The 25,521-nt window shown below is 65.8% G+C and overlaps 2 protein-coding genes and 1 long non-coding RNA gene across 5 annotated transcripts in view; 1 reads left to right on the plus strand and 2 right to left on the minus strand.

The window, feature by feature from the left end:
• Positions 1-869: 869 nt before the first annotated feature.
• NRARP (NOTCH regulated ankyrin repeat protein) lies at positions 870-8,685 on the minus strand. The gene is made up of 2 exons (XM_061434326.1): positions 4,440-8,685; positions 870-2,468 (listed from the first exon to the last, which is right to left on the minus strand). The coding sequence occupies exon 1, from the start codon at positions 8,332-8,334 to the stop codon at positions 7,990-7,992; it is 345 nt and encodes a 114-aa protein (XP_061290310.1). The 5' UTR covers positions 8,335-8,685; the 3' UTR covers positions 870-2,468; positions 4,440-7,989.
• Positions 8,686-9,472: 787 nt separating this feature from the next.
• The window catches only part of EXD3 (exonuclease 3'-5' domain containing 3), a 78,122-nt gene continuing 62,073 nt past the window's right edge, over positions 9,473-25,521 (minus strand). For all 3 annotated transcript variants that reach the window (XM_061434297.1, XM_061434298.1, XM_061434299.1), the window contains 3 exons: positions 15,197-15,290; positions 13,725-13,763; positions 9,473-13,458 (listed from right to left, as the gene is read on the minus strand). In XM_061434297.1, the coding sequence (XP_061290281.1) occupies positions 13,172-13,458; positions 13,725-13,763; positions 15,197-15,290 (420 nt within the window). In that variant the 3' untranslated portion in view covers positions 9,473-13,171. The remainder of the gene's footprint in view (positions 13,459-13,724; positions 13,764-15,196; positions 15,291-25,521) is intronic.
• LOC133257849 (uncharacterized) lies at positions 20,901-23,582 on the plus strand. The gene is made up of 2 exons (XR_009739716.1): positions 20,901-23,004; positions 23,300-23,582. It is a non-coding gene; the product is annotated as an uncharacterized LOC133257849 (long non-coding RNA).

Genomic DNA, 25,521 nt, shown 5'->3' on the forward strand with positions numbered 1-25,521 from the left:
TGCGTGCATGTGTGTGTGCACGCGTGCGTGCATGTGTGTGCGTGCGCGCGCGTGTGTGGTGTGTGTGTGTGTCGCACCTTCTTTAACCCCCCACCGTCAGTGAGCACTGCGGCTCCTTCCCTGTTGTGTAAATAACGGCACTGCTGAGGACACTGGTGCGTGCATCTTTTTGAAGTAGAGTTTTCACCTTTTCTGGATAAATGCCCAGGGTACTGTTTTATTTTCTAAACGTTAACTTGATAAGACGGTTGTCTAAAAGCACCCTGGGGTCAGAGTCCCAGTCCTTAAGGATCAGTGCCCGAGAGACAGGAATGGAGTGTTTTCAAAATGAAAGGGGTGGGTCCGTGCCCACCCTCCCTGGGCCCTCTGAGGTGGCCCTGTGCTGCCTGGACTTTTATTTAGGACAATTCTGTTCACAGAAATACTACCAATGAAAACTATCCTGTGTTTTGTGTGGTACCAGCCAGATTTTTCTAGTGGAAAAATAAAAAATAAAAAAGACCTACCCGCCTCTCCAAAGTTACTGCCACAACTTGGGTGAGTGCAGTAGAGGGCTCAGAAATCCAGGAAGTGCACATCAGCCTGTTGTAGGTGATCCTGTAGCCCACCGGGAGAGCTACGGTGACCTGGGGCTGGGCAGGAGGAGCCGCTTTGAGAAACGTGGGGGCTGATGGGCATGCTCTGTATTTGGGCTGTGTGGATTATCTGGGTGCACACATCTGTCCGTACTTATCACACTCTAAATGGCTGCATTTTATTGTATGTAGATTACACCACAGTAAAGTTGATTTTTAGGAATGTGAATGATAAACTTAACGATTTTCTTTCAACCTTGATTAAAATGAAAAAAAGCCATGCCCCAAAAGACGTCTTGGGACACTTGAGAAGGAGAACTTTATTGACAAAATAGCCTTGAGAACTCCAAGTCCTGGGTTACTCATTACTTTGCCCTGAGATAAGGGAGCGGGAGGCTGGCGAACCGGGAACAGGGAGCAGGGCGCAAAGGCTGACCCTCCTCTGTGCCCAGGCCTGCCCCGGGCACTCGGGGAGCAGGGTGCCCGAGCGTGGCCCGGCCTCCCACCTCCCGATGGCCACACAGCAGCACCTTGCTCACCTGCCCTGCAGCATCAGGTCTCTGCTGGAGAAGGGGACGGGTGCCCCTGCTTCTGGGTTCTCAAGGGGCGGTGCAAGGGTAATCTGTCAGGCCCCGGAGGTGTAGTTCCTAGTGCCCACGAGGCTGGCTCTCGCCCACATCCAGGAGTGCTTCCGCTTTTCATCTGTTCAGGCCACTGTTGGACAGTTTTAATTCTTAGAAAGTTCTTCAGCACAAACCTCCCGTCGGGCAAGAACAAGGCAGAGCACAAGACGCAGACGAGCCTGCCTGACGACGTGGCCTAGACGCTGCAGTCACGGGCAGAGACAGAGCGCCCCTAAGGCTGCAGCTCTTCCTCCTCTGGCCCTGCTTTAAGCCGGGCACATCACTAAATAAAGACTACCCTTCCCAGCCTCTCTTGCAGTGAGGTTGGTCATGTGACTATGTTCTAGCCAATGGGATGTGAGGAGATTTAGCAAAAGCAGCTTCTAGAAAGTGCCCTGGAAGGAGAAGGCCCAGGCCTCTTCCCCTCCCACTCCCTGCCCCTGACTGTTGGCTGGAATGTAGTCTTGATGGCTGGATAAGGGCTGCCATTTTAAGCCATGTGAATGAAAGGCCCACCCAGCAGAACAGCAGTCTGTACCCTAATGCCACATACCAGCCCAACACCAGCTACGCTAACTTCAGGATGAGAAATACACTCTGTCTTGTTTACATATTATATTCCTTTGGAAAGTTTGTAGGACAGTTTGGGCTTGGCTCCCTTGGGTGTTCTTGTTCACAGGGTACCAGTGAGGGGCCCCCAGACATGAAGAGGCAGATTTTACCCACCAGGGGTAAACCTGCTCTCTAGGCCCCACCTCTGAGCCAGGCGAGAGTTCAGACAGGGAGAGAAGTCTTTTCCTCGGTCACGCCCAGCACAGACCCTTTCTGTGGAATGGAGGGCGGGGCAGGGAGATTGCCGTCCCAGGGCCAGCCTCCCCTGACCGCTGGAGCCGTGCCCACCACCGGCCCCCTCTGCTAGGGCTCCAGGCTCTGTGGATGCTCGACTAGCACCCACAGCTGGACCTGATGGTTCTGATGGAAGCAGTCTGTGTCTTGAAGTGAGTCACGTGGCCCTGTCCACGGGGCTTGGGCTCATCCTGTGTCCTGCTGACTGTCCGCTCTTTGTGGCCCGGGGCTCTGGAATGTCCTTCCTTCCCCTTTTGACCATAAATAGGAGAACAGCACACTACAGCCAGTCACTCCACCAGGCCCGTGATGGGCTCACTTCCCCGGGGCCTGGTCCGGGTCTCTTTCCAGGGCCTGTAGAAGCCGTGATGGACTGTACCAAGATCAAGTCATCAGCCGCGGCAGTCATGACCTACAGTGCACCCTGAAAGGAATTCAGGATGAAAGCCGGGATAAGGCCCTTTGTGCTTTGGGAAAACAAGCCCCTTAGAGAGTTAGATATATTTCAGGAAAACTTGTGGACACATTCTTGCGTCTTTCCATACATAGAAAAACAAGAAAACCATCAGTGCTCCCAGCTACCTTCTACTGAAATGTGTGCTTGGCTGCAGCACTACGAGTGTTCACCATCCCCCCCAGGGGGCTCCCCCCACCCCCCCATCCCCCACGCCAGGTCACAAGGATAGTGGCTGCTCCCCCACTGTTAGGGAGCAGCCCCTCACTCAGAGCTATGGGAAGCTGTCTCCGGGGCTACAGTGCTCCCTAAGATCCCTTATCTTCAGCTCAGGACACTGAAAATTGTGCATTTTTCACGTCCATCAATAGGGTCAGCACAGCTGCCCCTTCCTTGGACCGCCGACCTGCTCCAGCGCCCTACCCGCCAGGCAGCGGCCCTCCGCGGCCTCCCCTCCACAAGGTGCCCCCCGGCCTGGCCGGTGCTGTCACCGGAGCGGAGACCGACCGGGGGCTGCAGGGCGCTGTCCGCCGCGGGCACCCGAGCCAGGCCTGCGCCCACCCCGACCGCCTTCGGCTCGAAACCTGACCGTCGAGTCCCGGCCCTCAGCTGCCCCGGGCCCCTCGGAGAAGACGAGGTCGCGGGCTGCGGGCCCGCGAGGGTGGTGCGCAGAGGACCCCCGGGGTCCGCGGCAGGCGGAGGTTGCGCGGCCCCGGAGCCCGGCCCCTGGCGCAGTGTCCGCGGCGGCCGCGGGGCGGCAGCACAGCCCGTGCCGCTGGCCTCCCCGCCCGGGTCCGAGCCGGGCCTTCGGAGCTGCTCGCCGTCCAAGCTCGTGGGCGCCCGGCCGCCGGCGGCTTCGCCCCGACCCCGAGAGCCGGGTTCAGAGGCCACTCGCTTCCAGCCGTCGTCGCCCCTCGGACGCCGCGCGTCCTCTCCGGCCGTCTCGCCCCGTCCCCTTTCGCCGCGACCCGGGCCCCGGGGCACCGCCTCCGGGGGGGCCGCGTCCAACCACCCGGGCCGGGGGGACAGCGGGGCCGTTCGGCTCCGCGTCTCGGCCCAGTCCCCGGCCTGCGAGGGGCACACCGGTGGGCGCGGGGTCGGGGGCCTCCAGAACCAGCCGGCCTCCCCAGGCCGCGACCCCAGAGCAAGATAACAGCTGGTCTCTACCCCGCGCACCCCTCGGCCCGCGAGTGGGTGCGCGGGGCAGGCGCCCCCGCGGGGTCTGAACGCAGAGATCGGGCCTCTGGGAGCGCCCGCCCCCCGCCCCGCCCCGGCCGGGCCCCACTGCCCCGCCGCCCCCCACTGCCTCGCCACGCCGGCTCCCCCCGCGAGTGCCCCCGTCCCGCTCCCCGCAGCCTCGCCGCCCCCATCCTCCGATCCCCGCCGCCCCCCGCCCCGTCCTCATTAGCATAGCAGCTGCTCGCCGAGCGGACCCGCGCGCAGGAAAGGGCAGAGGCCTCGGGAATGAATGGGGCCCGCGGCTTTGGAGGGGGCGCGAGAAGAAAGATCGACAGACGGACGCGAGCCGCGACGACCCGACGTACAGCCAAGCAGAAGAATGCGCCGGGCAGAGAGGAGGGGAGCCCGGGCCAGCCGCGGCGGGGCTGTGGGGGAGGGGCCTCCCCAAACCCAGGAGCCCCGGGAGGGGGTGCCCGGGAGGCCTCCGGAGGAGCCCTCGGCGGTTCCCAGACCTCCCGGCCCGCGCGGGCAGACTCTGGCCTCGGCCTTTGTTTCCCAGTTGTCCCCAGAGCCTGGCAAGCCGGGTGTAGGCCGGCCTCCTCCGGCAGGCTCCATGCGGCCCGAGGAGGCACTTGCCTCCGGCAGGTCAGAGCTGCGGGCCGCGGCCCTTGCCCGTGTGCACGCGGCTGAGCGCCCTGTGCTGACCGCAGGGCCTTTGCGGGGGCAGAGCCGGAGGGCCCCCGGCCCCCTCGCCCTCCTCACCGGCTGCCTGGGCTCTCAGCTCTGACCGGCTCTGTCCTGGCTCCCACGCCCACTGGCTTTGGACATCACTCTTTCTGGCTGACCATTTGCCTGCATTTCCTGGTCTCTCTGGCATCCCTTCCAACAGTAAACACTTCCTGAGTTCCGCCGGGCTTAGGTCAGAGAGCCTGACAGTGGCCAGGAGCTGCCAGCAGTCCTGGCCGGGAGAAGGGCTCCGGCCCTGCCCTTGGTCGCTGGTCTGTCTGCCTCCTCCACGGCAGCCACTCCGGGGCTTCCCAGAGGCCCAAGGGCTGCCTGCCAGACCGCTCCCCCTGGGGTGCCCTGGCCGGCAGGCCTGGCTTCCTCGCACACACCTCACACGCACCGTGGGATCCTGGAGGCTGGGCTGCGGGGGTCACTGCACCTCTTTGTCACCCGGGCCACCAAGAGGCTTAAAGAGCTGTTCCCACATCCGAAGCCTGAGGCGGGGTGGTGGGGACCCCAGGTGAAGCGCTGGCCAATCCCCCGCAGTGAGCACCCGGCCCTGACCACTCAGCTGGGGGCCTGCATCAGGAGCCTGCGCCCTCCCTTCTCCGTTTGTTGATAGCTTTGACTCTTTCTCCTGCGGTGTCAGCGTGGGAAGTGGAGACGTGTTCCAGCCACTTGGGTGGCCAGGTAGTACCCAGGCCAGATGCCCCAACAGTGTCCAAATTCCTGCAGCGCCTTTTCCTTTGGGGCCAGGCACCCCTCCCCCCAGGGCAGATCTTCTCACTTGGCCTGAGTGGCCAGGTAGACACCACCTCCCCTGGGGGCTCATTTGCGTCAAATATTCCGTCCGTCTCTGTGGTGTCTTAGGAGGGAGCCAGACCATCGGCCCAATACCAGCCGGGGTCCGGGAATGTCTGTTTAACCAACTGACGATTCCCTTGGAAAATCCTCAGGGCAGAACAGAGCTCGAGATGCAAAGCAGGAACAGGAGAATGACAATGGGTCTTTGTGTCTTGGGAACAAAATGTAGCTACAACCCTCCTGAGGGGAAGCCGACACCCTCAGGCTTCTGGAAGGGGTGTCTGAAAGATTTACAAGAACGAGTCACCTTGTAACTCCTGCATCGCAGTCAAGTTAAAACTTCGAGGCCTGGCTTTCAGTCCCCTCTGGGCAGGCTGCTCTTGCAGGGGGAGGAGGGCTGGGGGAGTAGGGGGTGGTTGTCCATCCCCTGCAGCCCCTCCTATACCAGCCCCAGGGGTGGACCAGAGTCGCCTTCGCCTTCAGGGTCTGTGCCCTGGGGTAGTGGCTGCTTGGGGCATGCTGGCCTTAACTCTCAGGAGGCACTAGGGATCAGAGGGGAAGAAGGGACCTTACAGTCATCAGAAGCTCCCCCACATTTAAAGGGTACCCTTTCCGTGCAGCAGGTGGTCCAGAAGAAACCCACAGTAACTGGGGGCATGGAGACAAGAGGCGTCTTTGGCAGGCTGGCTTTGGGGTGGGTGGGGGGGAGTTTCAAGTAGAACTCCCACGGGGAGGCCTTGGCTGCTTTGCCAGGAGCAGAGGAAGCGGCTCTAGGCGCCCTGGGGTGCTCCTGCAGCTGGAACGTGGGCAGGCGGGGTCCTCACAAGCCCTGTGCGTGGCCACTGCGGTGCCTCTGAGCTCAGCCCAGAGCCAGCTTCCCAGGCTCTGTCTTGCGGTGGAGACAAGCCAAGTGCTGCGCGGTCGTCTCTGCAAACAGCACGTTGCAGCCTGACTCTCATCCCGTGCCAAGCCCAAGAACCAACAGACTTTTTTTTAATATAAAAAGATAAATGAAAAATTTATTTATAAATTTTTCATGCTGGGCTACAAGTCTATATCGTACACTCAGGAATGTGCTGCAGACTTCATCCAGTTAGAAGTGATCACACCGAGACCCATACACAGCTTCCACGTAAGCCTAGAAAGTCTTAACATTAATTAACATAATTAAGGTATTTGCATCTAGAAAAAATATACAGAAAAACTCCTTTTGGAGTAATCTGTGCCTCAGTTTCAATGTCTGCTTTTCACTGACATTATCAATATATTCTTCTCACACAAGGTTTTATAAAAAGCCACAGATGACTGCCCAAATCTGACCAGCCACGCACAAAGGGCCTCCACCCACCTGTGTCCTCAAGTGCTCCCCATTTTTGCACGAAGGGTCAGCAGCACTTCTACCCTGGGGAAGCCTCATTTAAATTTGAATAATTCAGCCTCCCTTTTATTTCTCAGGATCAAAACAACACGGGGTGTGGGGTTGCATAGAAAATTGGAACCTCGGAGACCAGGAAGGGCGCCTTTCGGGACTAAGAGTGACGCAGAGGGACGGCCTCCGGCCTGGGTCCTCGCGCGGCCCCTCCCGCCTGGCAGGGCTTTCGGATTCGAATCGGGTCCTGGAAGCTCTGGGAGGCTGAAGAGGGGTAAAGCGGCCCTTCAGCTCACTCGGCAAGTAGCACAAGAGAGTCACAGTCTTATAGGCATTTTATAAAAATATAAATATGGGTACAGTTGCCTTCACAACGCTGGATACAACGCCCTTTAAAATTGGGTCTATAACCAAGATTCAAAAAATACACCTAAAACTTGGCTTAAAATATGTTAATATTTTATATTGTCATAAATGTTATGACATTTAATTGTGGCAAATCCATTTACTTTTTTTAAAAAAGTGTGCAATCGACTGTTAACTATAATAGAACTAACTAGGAAGGCTTGATCCCCACCTCCGTCACCGCCACACCCGAGCACCCAGGCTCCCACGGAAGCTCTGAAAACCGGCAGGCTTGGCGGATGGCGGCCTCTCACCGGAGAAGGCGGAGCGGGGCCCGGGGCTTCCAAAACTCACGCGGAATCGTGTGTGTGAGAGGGGAAGGCGGGGCGGGCGGAGGAGGGGAGCTGAGGGGGAGAAGCCGGAGAGGACGGAGCAGCGCCGGGGAACCATCAGGCTGGGCGGTATTTTCAGTGCAACCAAGAAATGACAAGACTCAAGTTTTTAGTTTTAAGACTAAAAAAAAAAAGTACATCACCCCGCCCCCCCCCCCCCGCCTTAACCACATTGACCACGCACAATATTTTCCAAACACAAAATTCAGGCGCACAAACATCACCCACAAATATGCACACACGTGATAAATAGTTTAGAGCCCCGGGAACAGCAGAGCGTCTCCTCCGTCGCGCGTCGGCCACGGGTCCTTCCACCTTCAGGAGAAAACTTTTCGAGCAGGAGGATCCGGTGTCTCGGGATTCCGAACTTGCTGGTGGCGAGACTCATATTTCAAAGGGGCTGGGGCCCGCGCTCCTCCCCCACCCGCGCGGCGGCGGGCGGGGCCGTGGGAAGCGCCCCGGCCGGTCCCCGGTGGCCGCGGGGGGGAGGCGGCCCCGGCCCCCGGCCGCGGGCGGGTGGGCGGGCGGGCGCGGCCACCGTGGGCACGGACGTGCGCGCCGGACTCGTGGTGGCCGCGGGCTCCGAGGGCCGGGCGCACACCGAGGTAGTTGGCGGGAAGGTACAGCAAGGAGGACGCGCGCGGGGCCCGCGTGCAGGCCGGGGTCTGGACCGGCATCACCGGCCTCCGCCGGCGTACTTGGCCTTGGTGATGAGATAGAGCACGATGTCCTGGTGGCCGCCGAACGCGGCGATGTGCAGCGCGCTCCAGCCGTCGCGGTTTGCCAGGCGGATGTCCGCGCCGAACTTGACCAGCAGTTTCACTAGCTCCAGGTTGCCGTCGATGACCGACTGGTGCAACGCAGTCTGGCCCTCCGGCCCGAACGAGTTCACGTTGAACTCGCAGTTGGTCATGTTTTGTAGCAGCGACTGCAGCTCCTGCGTGTTGCCCTTGCGCACGGCCTCCTGGAAGATGCGCTGCGTCTGCGGCGCCGAGCAGGTGGACAGCTCGGCTTGGCTCATGCTGCCGCCGGGCGCGGGCCGAGGCTCAGCGCGGGCGGCGGCTTCGGCGCGGGCCCCCGGCTGCCTCGGGGCGCGCCTCGGCGCATGGAAGGCGCGGCGTCCCCGGGCCCCGCACGCCACCCCTGGGCGCTCCGGGCGCTGGGGGCCGGGGGCCGGCGACTCGGGACCCCCGCCACATCCAGCCGCGCCCGGCGGGCGGGCAACGGGGGCGGGCGCTGCGCTCGCGGGGCCGGCCCGGCCGGGGCAGCGGCGCCGCGTTCCCGGTCCCTGCGCTGTCGGGCTGCGGCTCCACGCGCCTCCCCAGGCGCCGCTGCACTCGCCAGCCCGCCGCGCCCGGGCGCCTTTTACCTCCTTTATATTTGCATGACAATAGGCGCCCGTGACGCGCGCGCCCGCCGCCCGCCCATTGGGCAGCGCCCTCGCGGGGCGGGGCCGCGAGGGGCGTGTCCGGCGGGGCGGCCGCGCGGCAGGGGGCGCTGGCCGCCGGTGGCTTGGGGCTGGGAGCCAGGTGGCCGCGGGTGGGCGGGGGTCCGCGTCTCCGCCACCGCCCCTCCCACGCTCCCTCTAGCCACCCGGGGAATTCCAAGGTCCGCGCGCGGACAGACCAGGCCCAGCCCGGGGCCGAGCGCGACCCCGAGGGGCGCGAGGGCCGCCTCCTCTGCTTGGGTGGGCGCGGGGGCGGGGCTCGGGTGGAGACCCCCAGTCTGGCTCCCCGCTCCTGGAGTGCTAGCCGCGGACTCTCCACATCCCCAGCACCACAGGCGCTCGCAGGGACGAGGCCTGCCCAGCCCGGCCCGTGGGACACACTTCCCCGAGGGAGACAACTCCAGGACACCACGCGGGGCCTTTCCGCTGGAGAATCGCTCCCCTGGGGGCCTCGGGCACCCCGTTAGCTCCCTAACTTGACTGGCAAGAGGAGCCAGGCCCTGAGGTTTTCTCAGCCCCGCCCCAGAAGAAGAGGGTCTGCGGCCCGGGGCTGGGGTCGGTCTGGCAGTCAGCTACTCTGCTGTGGAGAGGCCTGGCTCCTCTCCCGGGGCGACCCCATCGGCAGGAACTGGGCCGGGTGAGGCCTGGGCAGGTGAGCAGTCCCAGGTAAGGTGCCAATGCTGCGCTGAAAGGGAACTCTGAAATGACTCACTTCCAAGCAGTAAACCCGCTTTTTATTGACACACTAACAGTGCGGCCAAATTTCCTCATTAGAATTTCACAGTTTATAGCTCTGCTGTGGTCGCTGGAAATTAAGGAGGAATGAGCCTCGGAGTCGGCCTTGGGCAGTGGTGCTTCCGCAGCCACTGGAATTCCTTCAGAGGCCACTTGGTATTCCCAGGAGGCAGCTGGGGAGACCACCCTGTTAGGCCCCGTTTGGTGATGAACTCGGTGGGTGTCTGTCCCATGTCCCCTAGGCCTGGAGACCCACGTGGGTGAGGTGCCCAGCCCCGCTCCGTTACCTGGGAGGAGTCACAGCCAAACCACTGGAGAAACTAGGCAAGACCTCAGACCCTGGCTGCCCCTGCTTGGGGTCCTTCTGGTGTCCAAGGCCACCCAGGCCCCATGCTCTGTCTTCCTGAGGCTGGTGGTCCAGGCCCTCTGCTCAGCTCTGCTCCCCACTACGCAGGTGGTTATGCCCTGAGCTGAGCACAGACCCGGCCCAGGCCCTGTGATCAGCCTGGCCCTGGCGTGACTGGGGTGCTGCTGCTTTGGGGAGCCCCTCCTTTGCCCACTTATCCTGCAAAGACATGTCCCTGGGCCTACTAAAGGGGCCTGGGGTCAGTGGCTGCTGAGCTGATCACCTTGAGAGTGGGGGTCCCTGTCCACTTCCAGCCATCCTCCCCACCAGCCCGAGACAAGCTGTGGTTGGGAGGGAGGCCCTGGGCTCTGTGTACTCAGGCCCGTGTTCGCTTCCGGAGTGGGGAGGGGTGACCCTGTGTAGAGCCAAGGCCTGTGGGGGACCCCAGCCACCCCGCACCCGCTGCCCGGAGCAGCACAGAGGGGCGGCTACTCTGAGGATGGATCTGCAGGCAGGACCTCCTCCTGGTTGCCTGTGCTTTTTGTGTATCCGCTGGGCTCGGCTGTGCCCAGGCCCATCCCCAGAAGGTGGTGGGTTCACAGAGCGAGGCCCCACCCAGGTGGGGGGCTCAGGCCCCCCTGGCCTGGAGAAGAGCGTCTGGAGACCCCGCTGGGCCCGGGAGCAGAGCCTGGGAGAAAAGTCCCATTGACACCCGCAGCGGGCGGCAGACAAAGGGGCCCTGTGAGCTCAGTGTGGGAACGTGAGGCCCCCACCTCGGGGCATGAAATTGTCAGCTCGGTGCCCCCGGGCAGGGACGGTGCGGCCAGAGAGGCCACAGGAGCCCAGCCTGAGGTCACTGCCAGACCCCCCTGGCCTCAGCGTGGGTCAGACAGGTGTAGCCCTGCGATCACCCAGCCCCCAGCCCTCTGCTCATTTGTGGTCACCCTGTCTGCGGGGAGCCCATGGCTCCTGCTCTTTTGTGGCCGAGGGGAACTGTGCCCGGGGTGGCTGTGGTCCACACACCATGTGCCCAGAGCTGCCCTGTCCAAGGACAGGACCGGAGAGGGGCGTGGGGAGCGCTGGCTCCCGGAAGCACTTCCTGATGTTTGCTGAAGGACGTGTCCAAAAGGAGGACATTTGTTCCAAATGATGTGCTGGGCGGGGAGGTGGGGGTTGGGGACCCCACCAGGCCCTGTCCTGGAGCTCAGAGAAGCCCCCAACGTCTGTGGCATTCCTTGGTGATGTTGTCACTTCCACAAATAGGCAAGGGGCTCACTGGCTGGGAAGGAGAAGCCCTCAACCTTGGATCTGGGGTGACAGGCCCAACGCTGACTATAAGGCTGGACCGACGTCCTCCTGGGAGCTGGCCCAGGGGTGCGACCCCAGAAGGAGTCCAGGGTTGGAGAGGGCGGCCTCCTCCCCCAGGGGACCCCTTTCCTTTAGAGGCTCAGAGCAGTGGGCACTGGGAAGCTCCCCGGCTGGGGAGGGCTGGGTGGGGCAGCGGGGAGGACCGCGCAGAAGGGGCACTGGCCGGAGCCAGGAGGCCGAGGCCACCTTAACGCGCTCGGCAGGGGAGGGAGGCTGAGCGGCCGCGGGCCACGGGGCGGGGCCTCCAGCTAATTCATTAAAATGTGTCGGGGAGCGTGGGAAAGAGGAGAGCGTTTCTTCCCAGCAGCCCAGACACCTGGTAGAAGGGCGCGAGGATAGAGATCAAATAACAAACACCAGCCCCGGGCCAGCGGCCGCGGAGGAAGGAGCCCGGGGCAGGAACTGCGGCAGACAGTCCCCGTGGCCTGGCACCCGGGCGCAGACCACCCTGCCGGCCCAGCGTCTGACCCCTAGCCCAAAGTGGGCCCGGGCGGTCACAGGGCGTGGAGGGTGCTTCCCGCAGGCCGAGGGCCGGGGCTTGGACGGGCTAGCAGTGAGCCTGTGAGTCCCCGGACAGACGGACCAACGGACACAGCCAGCCTGGCAGCAGAGGGCGGGAGGCGGGAGGCAGGCCCGGCGGGGCCGTGCGGCCTGAGGACCGGGTCCTGCTCAGCTGTCCTCTCCTCTCCGTGGAGTGCTGAGCGGGGCTGGGGCAGACGCGCCTGGGGGCCTGGAAGGACACGGCCTGGCCCCGAGCCTGTGGCCCTAGTCAGGGCCGTGGGTCAGGGCAGAGTCCCCAGGACGCAGCTGGCTGGGACCCACCCCCAACCCCACTTCCTCTTAACCCTGCGGGGGAGGAGTGGTCGAGGCTGCTGTCCCAGGACAGGACGTGGGGCCGGAGGTCTGGGTCCTGGAAGCGGGACCCCGGCTGCAGAGGGTCCCTGCCCCCACGGGGGCCCGTTCACCCTGGCACGCCTGCTCAGCCCAGGCCTCGTGACCTCAGGGGAGACGAGAGCCAGGTGGGCAGACTGGCCCCACACACCGCCCTCGTCCCTGGGCGGGCTGTCCCATCTGTGGAGTGTGCCCTGGCCCAGCGAGGCCCAGCGTTGCTGGGGGGCTGAGTGGGTCCATGCCCGGCACATGGCCGGGGCTACACCCCAGGGGCCTCAGAGGCCACAGCCGTCCCTGGTGTGGTCAGGAACACGGGGCGGGACAGAGGGTGCAGACGCCCGGCCCCGCAGCCAAATCTGCGCTGGTTTCCGCTCTGGGAGCGGAAGGACAGGAAAGGGATGTGGGCCAGGGTGGGTGCACATTCCTGGGGCTGAGCCAGGGGCAGGCAGGCAAGGGCAGGAGGTGGCCTGGGCCCAGGCCTGCTGCTCGCAGGAGCCCCCCGCCCCGAGTGCCGCCCCAGGCCCCCAGGGGGTCAGCGCGGGGTCTGAGCCTGTGTCTCCCTGGGCGAGAGGGCAGATACTTTCTGCCTTGTGACGACAAGGCTCCAATGCACATGTGTTCAGGGCCTTCTACACGGCAAAGACCCGAGCGGGGGCTGCCCAGCCTGACGGCAGAGGCCCCGCAGGGTCACGGCTTGGCTAGGCGGGGGCCTGTCTGTCCCCCAGGACCCCCTCCTGTGCTCGCTGGAGTCTGAAGTCCCGGGGGAGCCCCACGGCCGGCTTCGCTGGGGGAAACCAGGGAAGACCCTGTCCCGGGACCTAGGGGCCTGGCCCTCCTCCTGGGGGGTGCATGGTGGAGGGGGCGACGGGAACGGCCACAGCACAGTGGGGGGACCCCCACCTCCCACCTACTGAGCTCCAGCAGGTTTGGGGGGCCACCTGGGTCCAACCCTCAGGCTGCAAGGGGCTGGCGAGCGCAGGGCGGGGCGTGAGGGGAGACCAGAGGAAGGAGCCCACGGCCACCACCTGTGCAGCTTCTGCACTTTTACTCCGGGCAGCCTAGGCCCCGCTCTTAGGAGGGGCCGCTGGCTGGGCGGGGGGCGCCCTTCAGGATCTCTTGGAAGTTGCTGGTGACTCGGGCCAGGTGGGTACCTTCCCAGAAGACTTTGCCACAGCCGGGGCAGCAGTAGAAGTGCTGCAGCCCGGGCCGCCGCAGCACGCCCGCCGGGACGCCCGCCAGCTGCAGCCGGGTGCCATTGGCCAGCGTGGCCGGCACGTGGGTCTGTAGGTCTGCGTCCTCCAGCCAACGGCAAGGTGGGTCGTAGGAGCAGTGCCCGGGGGCCTCCTCCGGGGCTGAGTCTGGACGTGGAAGCGGTAACCCTGAGCCCTGCCCTCAGGCAGGCAGCCCCCACCCACTCTGCTTGGTGGCTCCTCCCTCAGCCCCCAGCCGCCCGCCCCTGCCTCTCCTATTAGGAACCCTCTGGGTCACGGGGGACTGGCCTCTTTCTTCCCGGCCCTCCCTGGCACTGCCCTCCCCTTGGGGCACAGGCCCATTCCCTCTCCCCCATCCTGGGGTTCCAGATGCTGGGGCCCCTCATGTCCCTGGCACGTGGCCCAGGGCTCACCTGTCTCCTGCTCACCATCACTGTGGGAGGACTCACTGCCTGTCAATCAAGGACGTCAGGGTCAGTCCCAGGGAAGGCCTGGTGGCCCCAGCACCCACAAGGCACCTCCGAGTGCTCAGCCCCCACCCTGCAGGGAGAGGGCAAAGAGCAGGGACCAAGATGCTCTGTGCCAGCCCAGTTCCCTCCCATGGGAACTCACACCTTGGGACATTCTTGGGGCTCAAAGGTCCTTGGGAAACAAGTTCTGGGCACAAGATCGGCTGATTAGGGCACTTGGGGGCCTGAGAACCGCGGGCCGGGCGGGGCGGGGGCGGCCCATCCGTGGCGATGAGCAGATAAGCCCACTGCCAAGAAGCGCGTTTCGCAATCAACCAGCATGGGGCAGGGCGGGGTGGGCAGAGGCCCAGGGGACTGCGGAGGCTCGGGGTGCAGGAGAGACCCCGCAAGAGGCCCCACCCCTGCAGAGGGCCCTAGCCAGCAGGTGGGAGAAGTGGCCCCAGGCCCACTGACCCTGGTAATTTGCTCAGCAAACATCACCCTGCAGATGGCTCCAGATTAACCGCAGCCAGAGTCTGAATGGAGGTGGCCCCCCCGCCCCAGTCCCGCTGCCTCCATGGGGCCCAGCAAGGCCATGACCTCAGGCCTCACCTGACAGCCCGAGGGGTGCTGCCCAGGGCCAGGGCGAACCTCTGGTCGGGGTGTTGGGGGCCCTCTATGGGGGCCACTGCTCATGCCCTGCCCCTCCCCCCTGCCTCAAGCAAGTTGCAACCGCGCTGCAGAGGGCAGAGAGCTGCTCAGGGCTGGACACTGGCCATCACCAGTGCACATCCACCGTGTGGGTGGCCCAAAACCTTTGAGGGATGCGGGCAGGGCAAGTGCGACCAGCAGAGAAGATGGTACCCAGGGGCACCAACTGTGCAGAGGGGCCCGGGGCACCCTGTGCTCAGGCTCCCCCCTCGGGCTGTCCCAAGAGGCCCTGCTTCCGTTCCCGCCGGCCCTCCACACAGGGAAGGTGAGGCTGGGCCCCTGATCCCGACACCCGGGGCTCGCCTGCCTTCCCGGCGCTCAGGTTCCCCAACGTTCAGACTGCTGCTTGGCGAGGCCCGTGGTGCAAGGGCCGGCAGGCGAACATGTGTGTGCACATGGCTGAGCATGCACAGGCAGGCGTGTGAGCGTGCATGTGCCACTGAGCATGTGTCTTTGCCTGAAAGGTGCATGTGTGCGTGTACACTCTACGAGCGGGGCAGGGTGACTGAGCAGGGCCCACTGGGGAGAAGGTAGGGACCACGAGCCCAGGGGCCCAGAGGGCCTGCGCGTGCAGGTCCCGTGGGCCAGAGGCCTCAGTCCCCTTCCTGGCCCTGAGCACTGGCCAACCCCCGCCCGCGGGCACTGCCCTGGCGGCCCAAGTGGGTCAGCCCAGGAGCACCCAGTGGCAGGGCCACGGCCCACAGACCCCATGGAGCCCCACTCACTGGCACCACCAGGGCCTCCCAGGTGGACGCTGAGCCGCACCAGCTGTTTCATCATGTCCTTGGAGACTTTCAGGTACTGGTCACAGTTGCAGGCCTGGGGAGCAGAGGAGGCGCTGGGGCTGCGGGGCATTCTCACAGCCCCTCTGCCCCTAGCCCTGTGCTCCCTGTGGTTCTGGCCGGGCCCAGGGGGTTTCACAGACACATCTCCCTTCGTCTCACTGCAGGACGTGGGGCACAGCACCTCCCGGGAGCCCTCCTGCACTGCGTGGGCTCCAAGCCAGCCCTGGGCGGCCTCTTCCAACTCCTGAGCCCCTGCAGGACTCTGCCACCACCCAGAGGTCCTCCCCAACCCCAGAGCCAAGCCTGGGCCCCTGATGGCTCAACACTAGTGGGGGACGGAGGCCCAGCATTAGAAAGTCAAGGGGGGGCGGCCCTACAGCTGCCCTGACTCCTCAACCCATTTTGGAGCAAGCCAGGGCCATTCCGGTGTCCATCCTTCTGTGACACCTGGCCCCGCCTGCCCCCAGGGGCTGGCACCATCTGGAGCCTGCTGGGCACCGAGTGTGTGCAGGGTAGGAGCCCAGCCACGTAGGGTCCTGGTCTAGGACGTTCAGTGAGCTCCCGTGAAGACCTTGGCTCAGCCCCCCCAATCTCACCATCCCAGGGGTGGCATGGGCTTCCCGATGCGGCTACCCCATCATTTCATGACGGCCACTTCCTGGCAGGGGTCTAGACACAGGATTCCCGTGGCAGGCAAGGTGGGCCAAACAGGAGAGCAGGGTTGGGGGGGCAGGGGACTGACCAGCTGGCTCCCAGACGGGCACACAAAGGCGCCCTGTTAGCCATGGGGTGAGCCGGTCCACGGGAGGAGGGCTCCTGTTTGGTCCTCCTGGCACCCCCCTCACCTGGTGAGCCCTGTCAGTGCCCTGGAGGTAGAGTGCCTGGGGCGGGCAGCGGCGGGGGCCCCTGGAGCCATGGTGGGGGGCTCCTGCCCCGCCCATACACGCCCTCTTTCCCCCCAAGCCTTTCACCACAGAGCTTGGCCTCCAGCATCACAGCCAGGGGTGGGCAGGTGCCAGATGGGCAGGGCCGATTTCCCAGAGCCCCCCGAAGGGCCTCCCCTCCCCAGGCCAGACTCTGGCACAGGGAGACACCTGGGTGCTTCTCCTGTCTGGCTGCAGGTACCAGGGCCAGCAGGGCAGGAGCGTGGGCAGGGTCCCGGCTGCACGTCAGGCTCGTGGGGACTCCAGGCCCAGCCAGGAAGGAGCTGGAAAGAGGCCGGCCAACTGGTCTCTGGGCCGGGCTTCTGCCCGGGGCCCCCCGAGGGTCAGCACCAGCAGGTTCGGGAGCCCAGTGGGGCGGGGTCCTCTGATGGGGTCTACGGTCTTCCCAGCACCCAGGGGTATGCGCCTGGGGCGGGGCGCCAGCTCACGCTGAGTCACGCGCAGACAAACGCCCGGTGCCCTGCGAGGCCCGCCCCACCCTCGGGAAGCGCTGGTGCTGGTTTTCCCACGGCCGCTGCCCACGGCCGGCCCTGGCGGTCACCCCTGCCCCCACTGCCACGCCCAGCTGGAAGAGCCGGTTCTGAGCTGCCTGCCCGCCCCGTCTTGCGGTCTCTGTCTGTAGGAGGGCCCGTACTCAGGGCCTCCCTGTCCATCTCCTGTCCACCACAGGGTCCAGCTGCCCTTGCCCGGCACTCAGAGCGGAGCCGGGGGCTGAGCGCCCACCCAGTCAGGGGCTGACGGCCCGTCCCCCTGCCCCATGGGGGAGGACGGCTCCTCCAACCCCCTGTTCTGAAGGGGCTGCCCAGCGGCTGAGGAACCTGCTCACGGTCACCCATCCGGTGGCCGGGCGCCCCCACCTGGCAGGGCCTCAGCCCACTGTGCGGGCGTAGGCAGGTGACATCTGAGCTGGGCCCACTCCCTGCAGGGGCTGTGCAGACCCCAGGCTCAGATGTCAGCAGATCTGGGCAGACACCAGCGGGGGGCTGTGGATGCCCTGGACAGTGGTCTCCTGGGTCCCTTGAGGTGTCTGAGACCCCATCCAGGCTGGGGGCCTGAGGGCAGGGTGGGCCTCCACCCCCAGAGCCTGGTCAGGCGGGTGAGTGGGGGAAGGAGGAGTGGGCAGGCTCCTGGCTCCCCCATCCCGGGGTCCGCCTGGGCCTGGTTCCCACGGCGCCCAGGCTGTTGAGCTCATGCCCACTGAGCCGCCCGACTCCAGTAGGACCGAGGCCCTCCTAGGCAGGGTCTGGAGCCCACCGTCAGGGAGGCTGCCTCCCCGGGGTGAGGCCGCCAGCAGGGACCGGCCCAGGGGGCTGGTGGTGGCCCAGGACCCAAAGCCAGACAGGTGCGCTGGGCAGCCCGCCCTCCACAGCCCTAGGAGGGCGGCGAGGGGCTGCTCTAGCCACTTCCCTGGGAGGCATCCGAGCCCTTGATGGGCCTGGTGGGTCCGTGAGCTTCTGAGACAGAGCTGGGGAGGGGCAGCTGAAGAGGTGCTGGGAGCCTGTCTGCGAGCAGGCCTGCTCTGAGCTCCGAGCCCAGGAATCCCGGCCGCACCAGCGGGGCAGCGACTGCACCCAGCAGCGTCTGCCGAGAGGAGGTCCCGGGTCTGTCCCGAGCCGTGTGTCTCCAGGCACGCCTGCTCCCACCAACCCTGGGTGCACACATGCCATGGCCCACGGTGTGTGCTGCGCCGCCGGCTGGGGACCGCTGGTGCACTGGTGTCAGGGGCGGCGGGGGGCTGCCAGTGCAGGCCTGGCCGGGCCACAGAAGCCAGCGGGAAGGCCAGGCGTGGGTGCCAGGGGCCTTACCCTCACCCATGCTCCTGCCCACGGGCTGAGCACAGCCCAGTGCAAACTGCCTGTGAACACCCTCAGGCCTCCACCAGTCCTGGGCCAAGTCAGGGGCTGGGGAGGGGGTGCTGCCAGGGCACAGGGCGTGAGACAAAACCAGCGCTCCTGAGGCGGCAGGACCGCAGGCTGGGCGCCTAGTGGAGGGAGCCACTTCTGAGAACCTGGGCAAGGCTCCCTGCCCTGCCAGCGGCAGGCTGGGACTACGCTCCCTGTAGGCCGGCGTCCTGGGGACCCCCACAAGCCCCGCTGCCCACCCCCAATGAGAGCCAGGCCCTCCAGGGTGGGAGATGTGGTCAGGCTGGTATCCAGGCCCTGGAGACCCCACAGGCAGGGAAGATGAGGGCTTGGGCTGAGAAGCTGTGACATGCTCTAGAATAATGCCCGTTACATACTCATTTACAGCAAATTTACAGCAAAGCGTAAAAAAGCAGAAAAAAATAAACATCATCTTCGCACAACCACGCGGCGAGAAAAGCACGCGTGGGGCAGGGGGTTGCCAATGCCTCTCCGCACACTCTGCACTTGGCAAGTGTCTTCCCTCGCGTCAGAGGCCTGGGGGCGCAGCGGGCCTCAGCTGCAGGACACCAGCGTGTTCCCAGGCCCCGGGCCCCACTTGCTCCCTGCCAAGCGTCCCCCGCCCCCCATCCTCGCCTGAGGTCCTGAGACCGCTGGGTCCAGAGGCCCCTCGGGCCGGTTTGTGCACCATGACCCCCCAGAGCTGCCCCAACAAATGGTGCTGGGCGCAGGGACAAAGGGCTGGTATGAAAGACCCCTGGGGGCGGGGCGGGCCTGACACCCTGTGCACGGACTGGCGGTGAGGGAGGAAGCGATTAGGCGTTGCCTGGGTCTGCCCTCCACCTCGCTCTCCCACGCTGTCCGTCGGCTCTGGAGGGGCCCCGGGTCATCTGTCGGCTCCGAGCGCCCAGGCAGGGCTGCGCGCCTCCTTCCAGACCAGCCGCGGCCCAGGGCTGGGGGCTGGGAACCCTGCTGCCCCTCCCCCGCCCCGGCTGAGCCCTCAGGCGCTGGGGGGGGGGGCGACCCCCTCCCCACCGGCACACTTTGGGGCGGCAGGGCCCAGCCCAGGCCTCCCAGGAGGCCTGCTTGGGGAGGTCTGAAACCCCAGCCAGGGCTCTCCTGACCCGTGAAGCAGGCTCCAGCCCCCCGCCGGCGCCTCTGTCCCCGTTGCTGGAGACCCAGGCTGGCAGCCCCGCGGGGCCGCTCCGTGCCTGCCCCGCCCCCGGCCCAGGGAGGTCAGTTCCCACAGGCCCGGCCCCTCCCCCACACGGCCACGGCCCGGCCCCTTTGTGGGGCCACAGACCAGACGGGGTGGCGGAGGACGGGCCTTCCGGCGCTGTCGGCACCCCAGGGGGCAGGGCCAGGTTGGGGGCCCGGAGACCCCGACGGGGCCAGGTCTGGGCCGGCGCGTGGACCCTCTCTGCACGAGGGCGCCTTGGAAGCACCCAGGTCCTCCAGGTGCAATGGAAGCTGTGTGTGTCCGTGTACGCACGTGTGTCCATGTGTGCGTGTGCCCCTGTGTGCACGTGTGTCTGTGTGTGCATGTGTCCATGTGTCAGGTGAGGACACGAGTCTGCAGGAGTGGAGGTGCCCTCCTGTGCACGCACACGCACACTCGGGGAGCAGAGGTGTGTCCCGGGCCTCCACTGTGGGGTGGGAGGAGCCGTGACGGGAGCACTGCCTCCGCAGGCGGATGGGGAGGGGACGGGCACTGGGGACAATGAGAGGAAGCACGTCCTGCGGAAGATAAGCACGGGTCCGAGAAGCAGCCTGCACGACAGGGGCCTGAGTAGGGGCAGCCCAGCCAGCGTCGCCCCGCCCACCCCGGGCTGGGGTGGGTCTGAGCCCCGCCCTCAGGCTCCGCCGGGCTGCAGCAGGCTGTGCTTCTGTCGGTCGGGGTCCCTCCTCGCCCCACTAGTGCCTTGATCCTCTCAAGCCGTCCCCTCCTCTCCCAGCCGCAGTCCCACTGTGTGGGGACAGCGGGCTGACAGCTCAGGCCGCCAGGATAAGACTCCACGTCCGCTCACCTGGATGCACGTGTCCACCCAGGCCCGCGGAGGGCTGTGAGCATGGCCCAGACGGGTGGAGAAGTCCCCCTGGCCCCTCATTCCCTGGCCCCTCACAGTGGACAGTCGCAGCCCTGGGGATGGGGGGCGCACAGGGGCCGACACACGGGTCTCAGACCACTGGTGGGAGTGTGCTGGCTGCTCCCGTCCACAGGCTCTGTCCTCGCCTTTACCAAGTCCAGCGACAGGCCGCCCAGGCCCTGTGGAGGAGCAGCGGCAGTGAGGGCTGCCCCGGACCTGCTCCCATGCCGGGGGCCCTAACGCGGGGAGGGGGCGTCGCAGAGCTCACTGTTCCCAGGGTACAGGCAGGCATGGCCAGGACCCCCAGTGTCTCTGAGGCCAGGGCGGGTGGGCAAGCCACAGGTCCCAGGTTCACTCAATAGAATCTGGGTCAGAGAATGCGGCGGGACTCGGGCCCTGGGGCGGTTCCCCACCCCTGGGGCCCCCTCAGTCTCCCCTGGGCGGCGGGTCCCTGGGCCCCCACCCGAGCAACGCCCGAGGCGGCACACAGCCCCTCCCGCGGCTCCCGGTTACTCCACCGGGCACTATGCGCCCCTAGGCCCCCCGGGACCCCACTGGGAGCACAGGAGACCCCTCCCTCAGCACCTCCCACCCCAGTCGGCACCCAGCCCTCCCAGCGGTCCCCCCGGGCGGCCGTGCCCCTCCGCCGTCCCCAGGAGCCCGGGTGGCACCCCTTTCCCGGGGCTCCCCGGCACCCCCGGCGCGGCAGGCGCGGGCAGTTCCCAGACGGGGGAGGGGCGCGGCCGTGAGAACCGCCGGCGGCGGGCGCGTGGGAAAGCGGGCGGAGGGGCGGCGCGGGGGGCGGGGCGCGCCTGGGAACGGCCCCCGCCCCCGCCGGCCTTTGAAAGGGCCACTCAGGGCGCCCGGCCCGGATTCAAAAGCAAACGGCCGCCCGCCCGCCCGCCCGCCTTCCCGCGCCGGCGGGGCCAAGGTGGGGCGGGGGACCCCAGCCGCCCAGGGCCGTGTGGGAGCGGGCGGGCGCCAGCGGGCGGGAGAGGGGTGCGGGCTGGGGAAGTCGGGGAGGGGCCTGGCCCTCAGACGGCGGGGGTCCTGTCAACCACAGACCAAGGAGGGCATGCCCCAGAGTCCTCCTCCAAAGGATGGTGGTACTCCGGGAACTGGGCTAGGGGCCTGGAAGACTTCCTGGAGGAGGTGGTATCTAAACTGGGGCTTGACAGGCCTGGTGGACAGAGAGCCTGCTCAGGTGCTGCCACAGCTGGGGTGACATGTGGGATCCAGTGAGGTCAACAAAGGCTGGCAGGAGCTGGGTAGCTGGGGGTACCCAGCCCTTCCCTTCCTGTCTCTCCCAGGGCTACTGAGTCAGGCCAAGCCGGAGAGGACCCCTTTCCACCACTAACTGCTCTGCCCAGCCCAGCTCCTGCACTTCTCGGAGGGACCCCAACAGTGCACCTTCCCCCGCCCACTGCCCACCTTCTCCTGAGGCACCCCCCTGGCCCTGTTCCAGGCTGGCTGTGGGCTCACGAAGGCCCCCACCTGCCCAGGTCAAGACCCCACCAGCCGTCCTGGCCCCTTGGAGCCCTTCGGGTCCGCCCTTTCCCCAGATGTGCCTCCAACGACTGGCCCGCTCAGGGCGGTGGATGGGCGGAGGGGCTACCTGGGAGGGGGCGGGAAGGGGCTCTCCTCCCCCCAACTACTCTGTGTGGCCAGGGAGGGAAAGGTGGCCAGGTAGGGTGGGGTGACATGTGCCTCTCCTGGCGCCTGCCCACCCGCGGGCGCCCCCTGCACGGGCCATCTAGCCAAAGGCCACTGCCCTGTTAGCACATGGACGGACTTGTCACTGCCTGGCACGCCCCACTCTGTCACCCCGAGGACCCTCCAGCACCCAACCAGGGCTGCCCACCCCGAGGCCCCGAGCCTGTCCTGCCTGCTCCATCCAGGGCTGAGGGGACAGTGGCCAGGCCCCTGGGTCCGTCTGGCCCTCGCCCCAGCAGCAGGGGTGGGGTGGGTCCCCTGCAGAAGCATCTGTGGGCAGCGACTGGACACACAGGGCTGCTGGCGACGAGCCTCCCCCTGCAGACCCCGAGGCCTGTGTTCACGGGCTCTGGCTCCTCAGCTGTGAAGTTTGGCCTCTGTGGGAGGGTGTCTCCCGCCCTGCAGCCAGCCTGGCTGCGGAGGACCCTCATACTGAGATGGGCCCTCTTCCACCCGCCCTGCTGCTCTGACTGGGCCCGCGTGCCCCTCACCCTGAGGAAGGCAGGTCCTCAGTGCCCTGCCCTCCCTGTCTGTTCCTCTCGAGCTCACTGAGCGGTGGGTTTAGAGCTGGCCTTTGACATGTCTGGGCTTCCCTGGTGGCTCAGGCATTAAAGAATCTGCCTGAAACGCAGGAGACCTGGGTTCGATCCCTGGGTGGGGAAGATCCCCTGGGGAAAGGTATGGCAACCCACTCCAGTATTCTCGCCTGGAGATTTCCATGGACAGAGGAGCCTGGGGGGCTACAGTCCATGGGTCACAAAGAGTCAGTCGTGACTAAGGGACTGACACTTTGACACGTCCGGCCAGTGGCTCCTGCTGGCTCCGTGGCTGGCTCAGGCAATGACGTGGGCTGGGGGGAGGGTGCAGAGGAACAGGAGCCCCCAGACTCTCGGGTGCCCTCCTGCTGCCCCAGGTGCCTTACTGACCGGGCCTGAGGATGGAGCCAAGGGTACCAGGCGGCCCCCAGAGGCCTGTCCTCTCCCGCCCACACCAGCTCCCCTCAGGCCCACGTCACGCTGGCCTGGCGGGGGCCAGTGTCCTGGTCATGGCTGAGGACCATGTCCGCCTCACAGGTCTGTGTACCGGGAGCTGGGCATCCCAGGCCCTGGGGCCCGCTGGGCGACATGCCTGTCTTCTGTCAGGTGAGTCTGTGCCCTCGGAGTTCCCATTTTAAGCGGGTAAGCCCTTTTAAAAAAGTGACCCTCTGGGGCCTTCCCTGGTGGTCCAGTGGTTAAGAATCTGCCTTGCAAAGCAAGGGAAATGAAAGTGTTAGTTGCTCAGTCGTGTCCAATTCTTTGTGACCCCATGGACTGCAGACTGCCAGGTTCCGCTGTCCATGGAGTTCTCAAGGCAAGACACTGGAGTGGGCAGCCATTCCCTTTTCTAGGGGATAAACTTCTTGACCCAGGGATTGAACCCGGGTCTCCTGCACTGCAGGCGGATTCTTTACCATCTGGGCCTCCAGGGAAGCACCAGATGTTCACTTTCGAAAAGGGCCGACCCGCTTAAAGTCGGAACTCCCAGGGCACAGACTCATACCCGTCCAGTCCCTGGTCTGGGAAGATCCTGCAGGCCTCGGGACAGCGGAGCCCACGCAGCACAGCAACTGAAGCCTGCACGCCGAGATGCTGTGCTCCCCAACGAGAGAGAAGTCCAAGGGCCGCAGCTTAAGAGCAGGCCCTGTGCACAGCAACGGAGACCCAGCGCAACAACAACAAAATTTCTGTTTAAAGTGAACATCTGTCAACGTCCAGGAGGTATATCCCGGGGGACCCCAGACAGGGGTAGGAGCCCCTCTCAGGAGCACATGGTCAGGACCGAGATCCAGAGAGGAGTGGCCCTGGGACAAATGGTGCTAGGAGGTGGGTGCTCGGTGGGCATCTGCAGTGAGCTGGGCCAGGGACCTCCCTGGGCACTGAGCCGGGCCCGCCGCCTTGGCCACTTCAGGGGCCTCCTCACACGTCTCGGACAACACGGGCCCCTGGGAGCCCTGCGGGAGGATGTGAGGTCCACATGGAGCGGGTACGCTGACAGACTGCTGGCCGGCCGGCGCCTGAGGCAGCCGGCTTCAGTGCGAGGGTGTGGGCGTCGCTGTCATGCCAGCCACGGGGCCTTCCTAAAGAAGTGGGCCACCAGGACCAGGGGCCCGGGCCGCGGGGGGCCAGGTCCCCAGGTCCCCCAAGAGCCAAGTGCTGGGACCCAGGCTGGGCTCCAGTGGACCCGGGGCATTCCCGGAAGCGGAGGAGTGCGTCGGGAGGGTTGCCCTGTGGGCTGTGGGGAGGCCTGGGGCGATCTGTGGGGCCCACCCGAGTGCCGCCCTGGGGGGCTGTCTGAGCTTGCCAATGGCCCCGCACCCTGGCTGGCATCCCGAGTCTGGGGGCACGCTGGGCCACCGTCGGCACCCCCGCCCTGGAGGCCTGTGACAGGCCCCTCCTGCGGCCTCGGGAGCAGTGGCCCCAGGTCCCTGCCTGAACAGGGTGGGGCCCCTCCTCCCGCAGCCTTTGTGCCTGCGTGACCCCGGGGGCACGGAGTGTGGGAACGGGGCTGGGGGCCATAGAGCACAAAGGCCGGGGAGGGGCGGGGTCAGGGCTGCCGCCTCTTCCTGTCTGTCCCCACGTCTGTTGCTGCCCCTCAGGACACAGGGAGGGTCTCCACGCCTGGGGACGGGCTGGGCACTGGTGACCCACTGGCCCCTGCGTCCAGACTCCAGACCCCCGTCACTGCGGGGCTCCCAGGTGTGGTGCGGGCGCTGGGGGCCGCTGGCCCAGGGCCCCCTCGCATGCTCAGGCCCTGAGAGCCCTCGCTCCTCTGGCTCCCCACCAGACATCAGCCCGGGCAGCACCCTCCTCCCTCCCACGGCCTCTGCCCAGCTCAGGGCTCCTAGGCTGTGAACCCGCCCCTGAGGCCCTGCCCCGAGGCCCCGCCCCTGGCTGCAGGCTCCTCCCCCAGCACCGGGTCGAGGGGACCCCCTGCTGAGAGCACCCCCCTGAGGTGGGGTGACTGTCTTCCTGGAGGCCACTTCCAGGGGCCAACGTCACTGACCCCCAGGACACCCCTCATAGGGGCGTAGCCCACTCCCCACCACAGAAGAGGGGGCCGCAGGGATGGTAAAACAGACGTTATGCCCGACCTTGCCTGGGTTCCTGCTCTGGGACTTTTTTACGCTTAAATTTCTTTGATAAGATCCTTTCCCAGGGTGGACGGCACTGGGAACGTCCTCCTGGCGGACGTTCCCGATGGACGGTCCCAGGCCCCAGTCACCAGCTCCAGGGGTCACGACCCTGCCCTGGTGGAGGGATCCAGTGCCCCTCGCCCTCTGGGACCGGGGGTGGGTGGGCTGCCCCCCTACTGCCAGGGGCCGCCTTCACATGGCGAAGCCCACCGCCCTCTCCAGCCTCACTTGCTCCCGCCACACACCCCGATGTGCAGCCCCAAGAGCGGCGGCGGGCTCTGGGAACGCTTCGTGTGTCCAGTGGGTTTTCCCTCTGGGAACAGCACCAAAATAGCAGAAGGAAGGAAAAGAAAATGGAAACTCAGCCTGGCGGCGGGAGCTCTCCAGGGAGGCGGCCAAGCTCTGGCCTGGGCAGGGGCGGTGGTGGCTCTGAGCCAGCGTCCAGGGAGCTTGGGCCCCAGGGGCACAGGATGGGACCCTGCTGGCC

This window comes from Bos javanicus, chromosome 11, assembly GCF_032452875.1.
Source record: "Bos javanicus breed banteng chromosome 11, ARS-OSU_banteng_1.0, whole genome shotgun sequence".
NCBI classification, from domain to species: Eukaryota; Metazoa; Chordata; class Mammalia; order Artiodactyla; family Bovidae; genus Bos; species Bos javanicus.

Coding starts and splice junctions, on each gene's coding strand:
- NRARP (XM_061434326.1), bottom strand. CDS start 8,334: ATGAGCCAAGCCGAGCTGTCCACCTGCTCGGCGCCGCAGACGCAGCGC.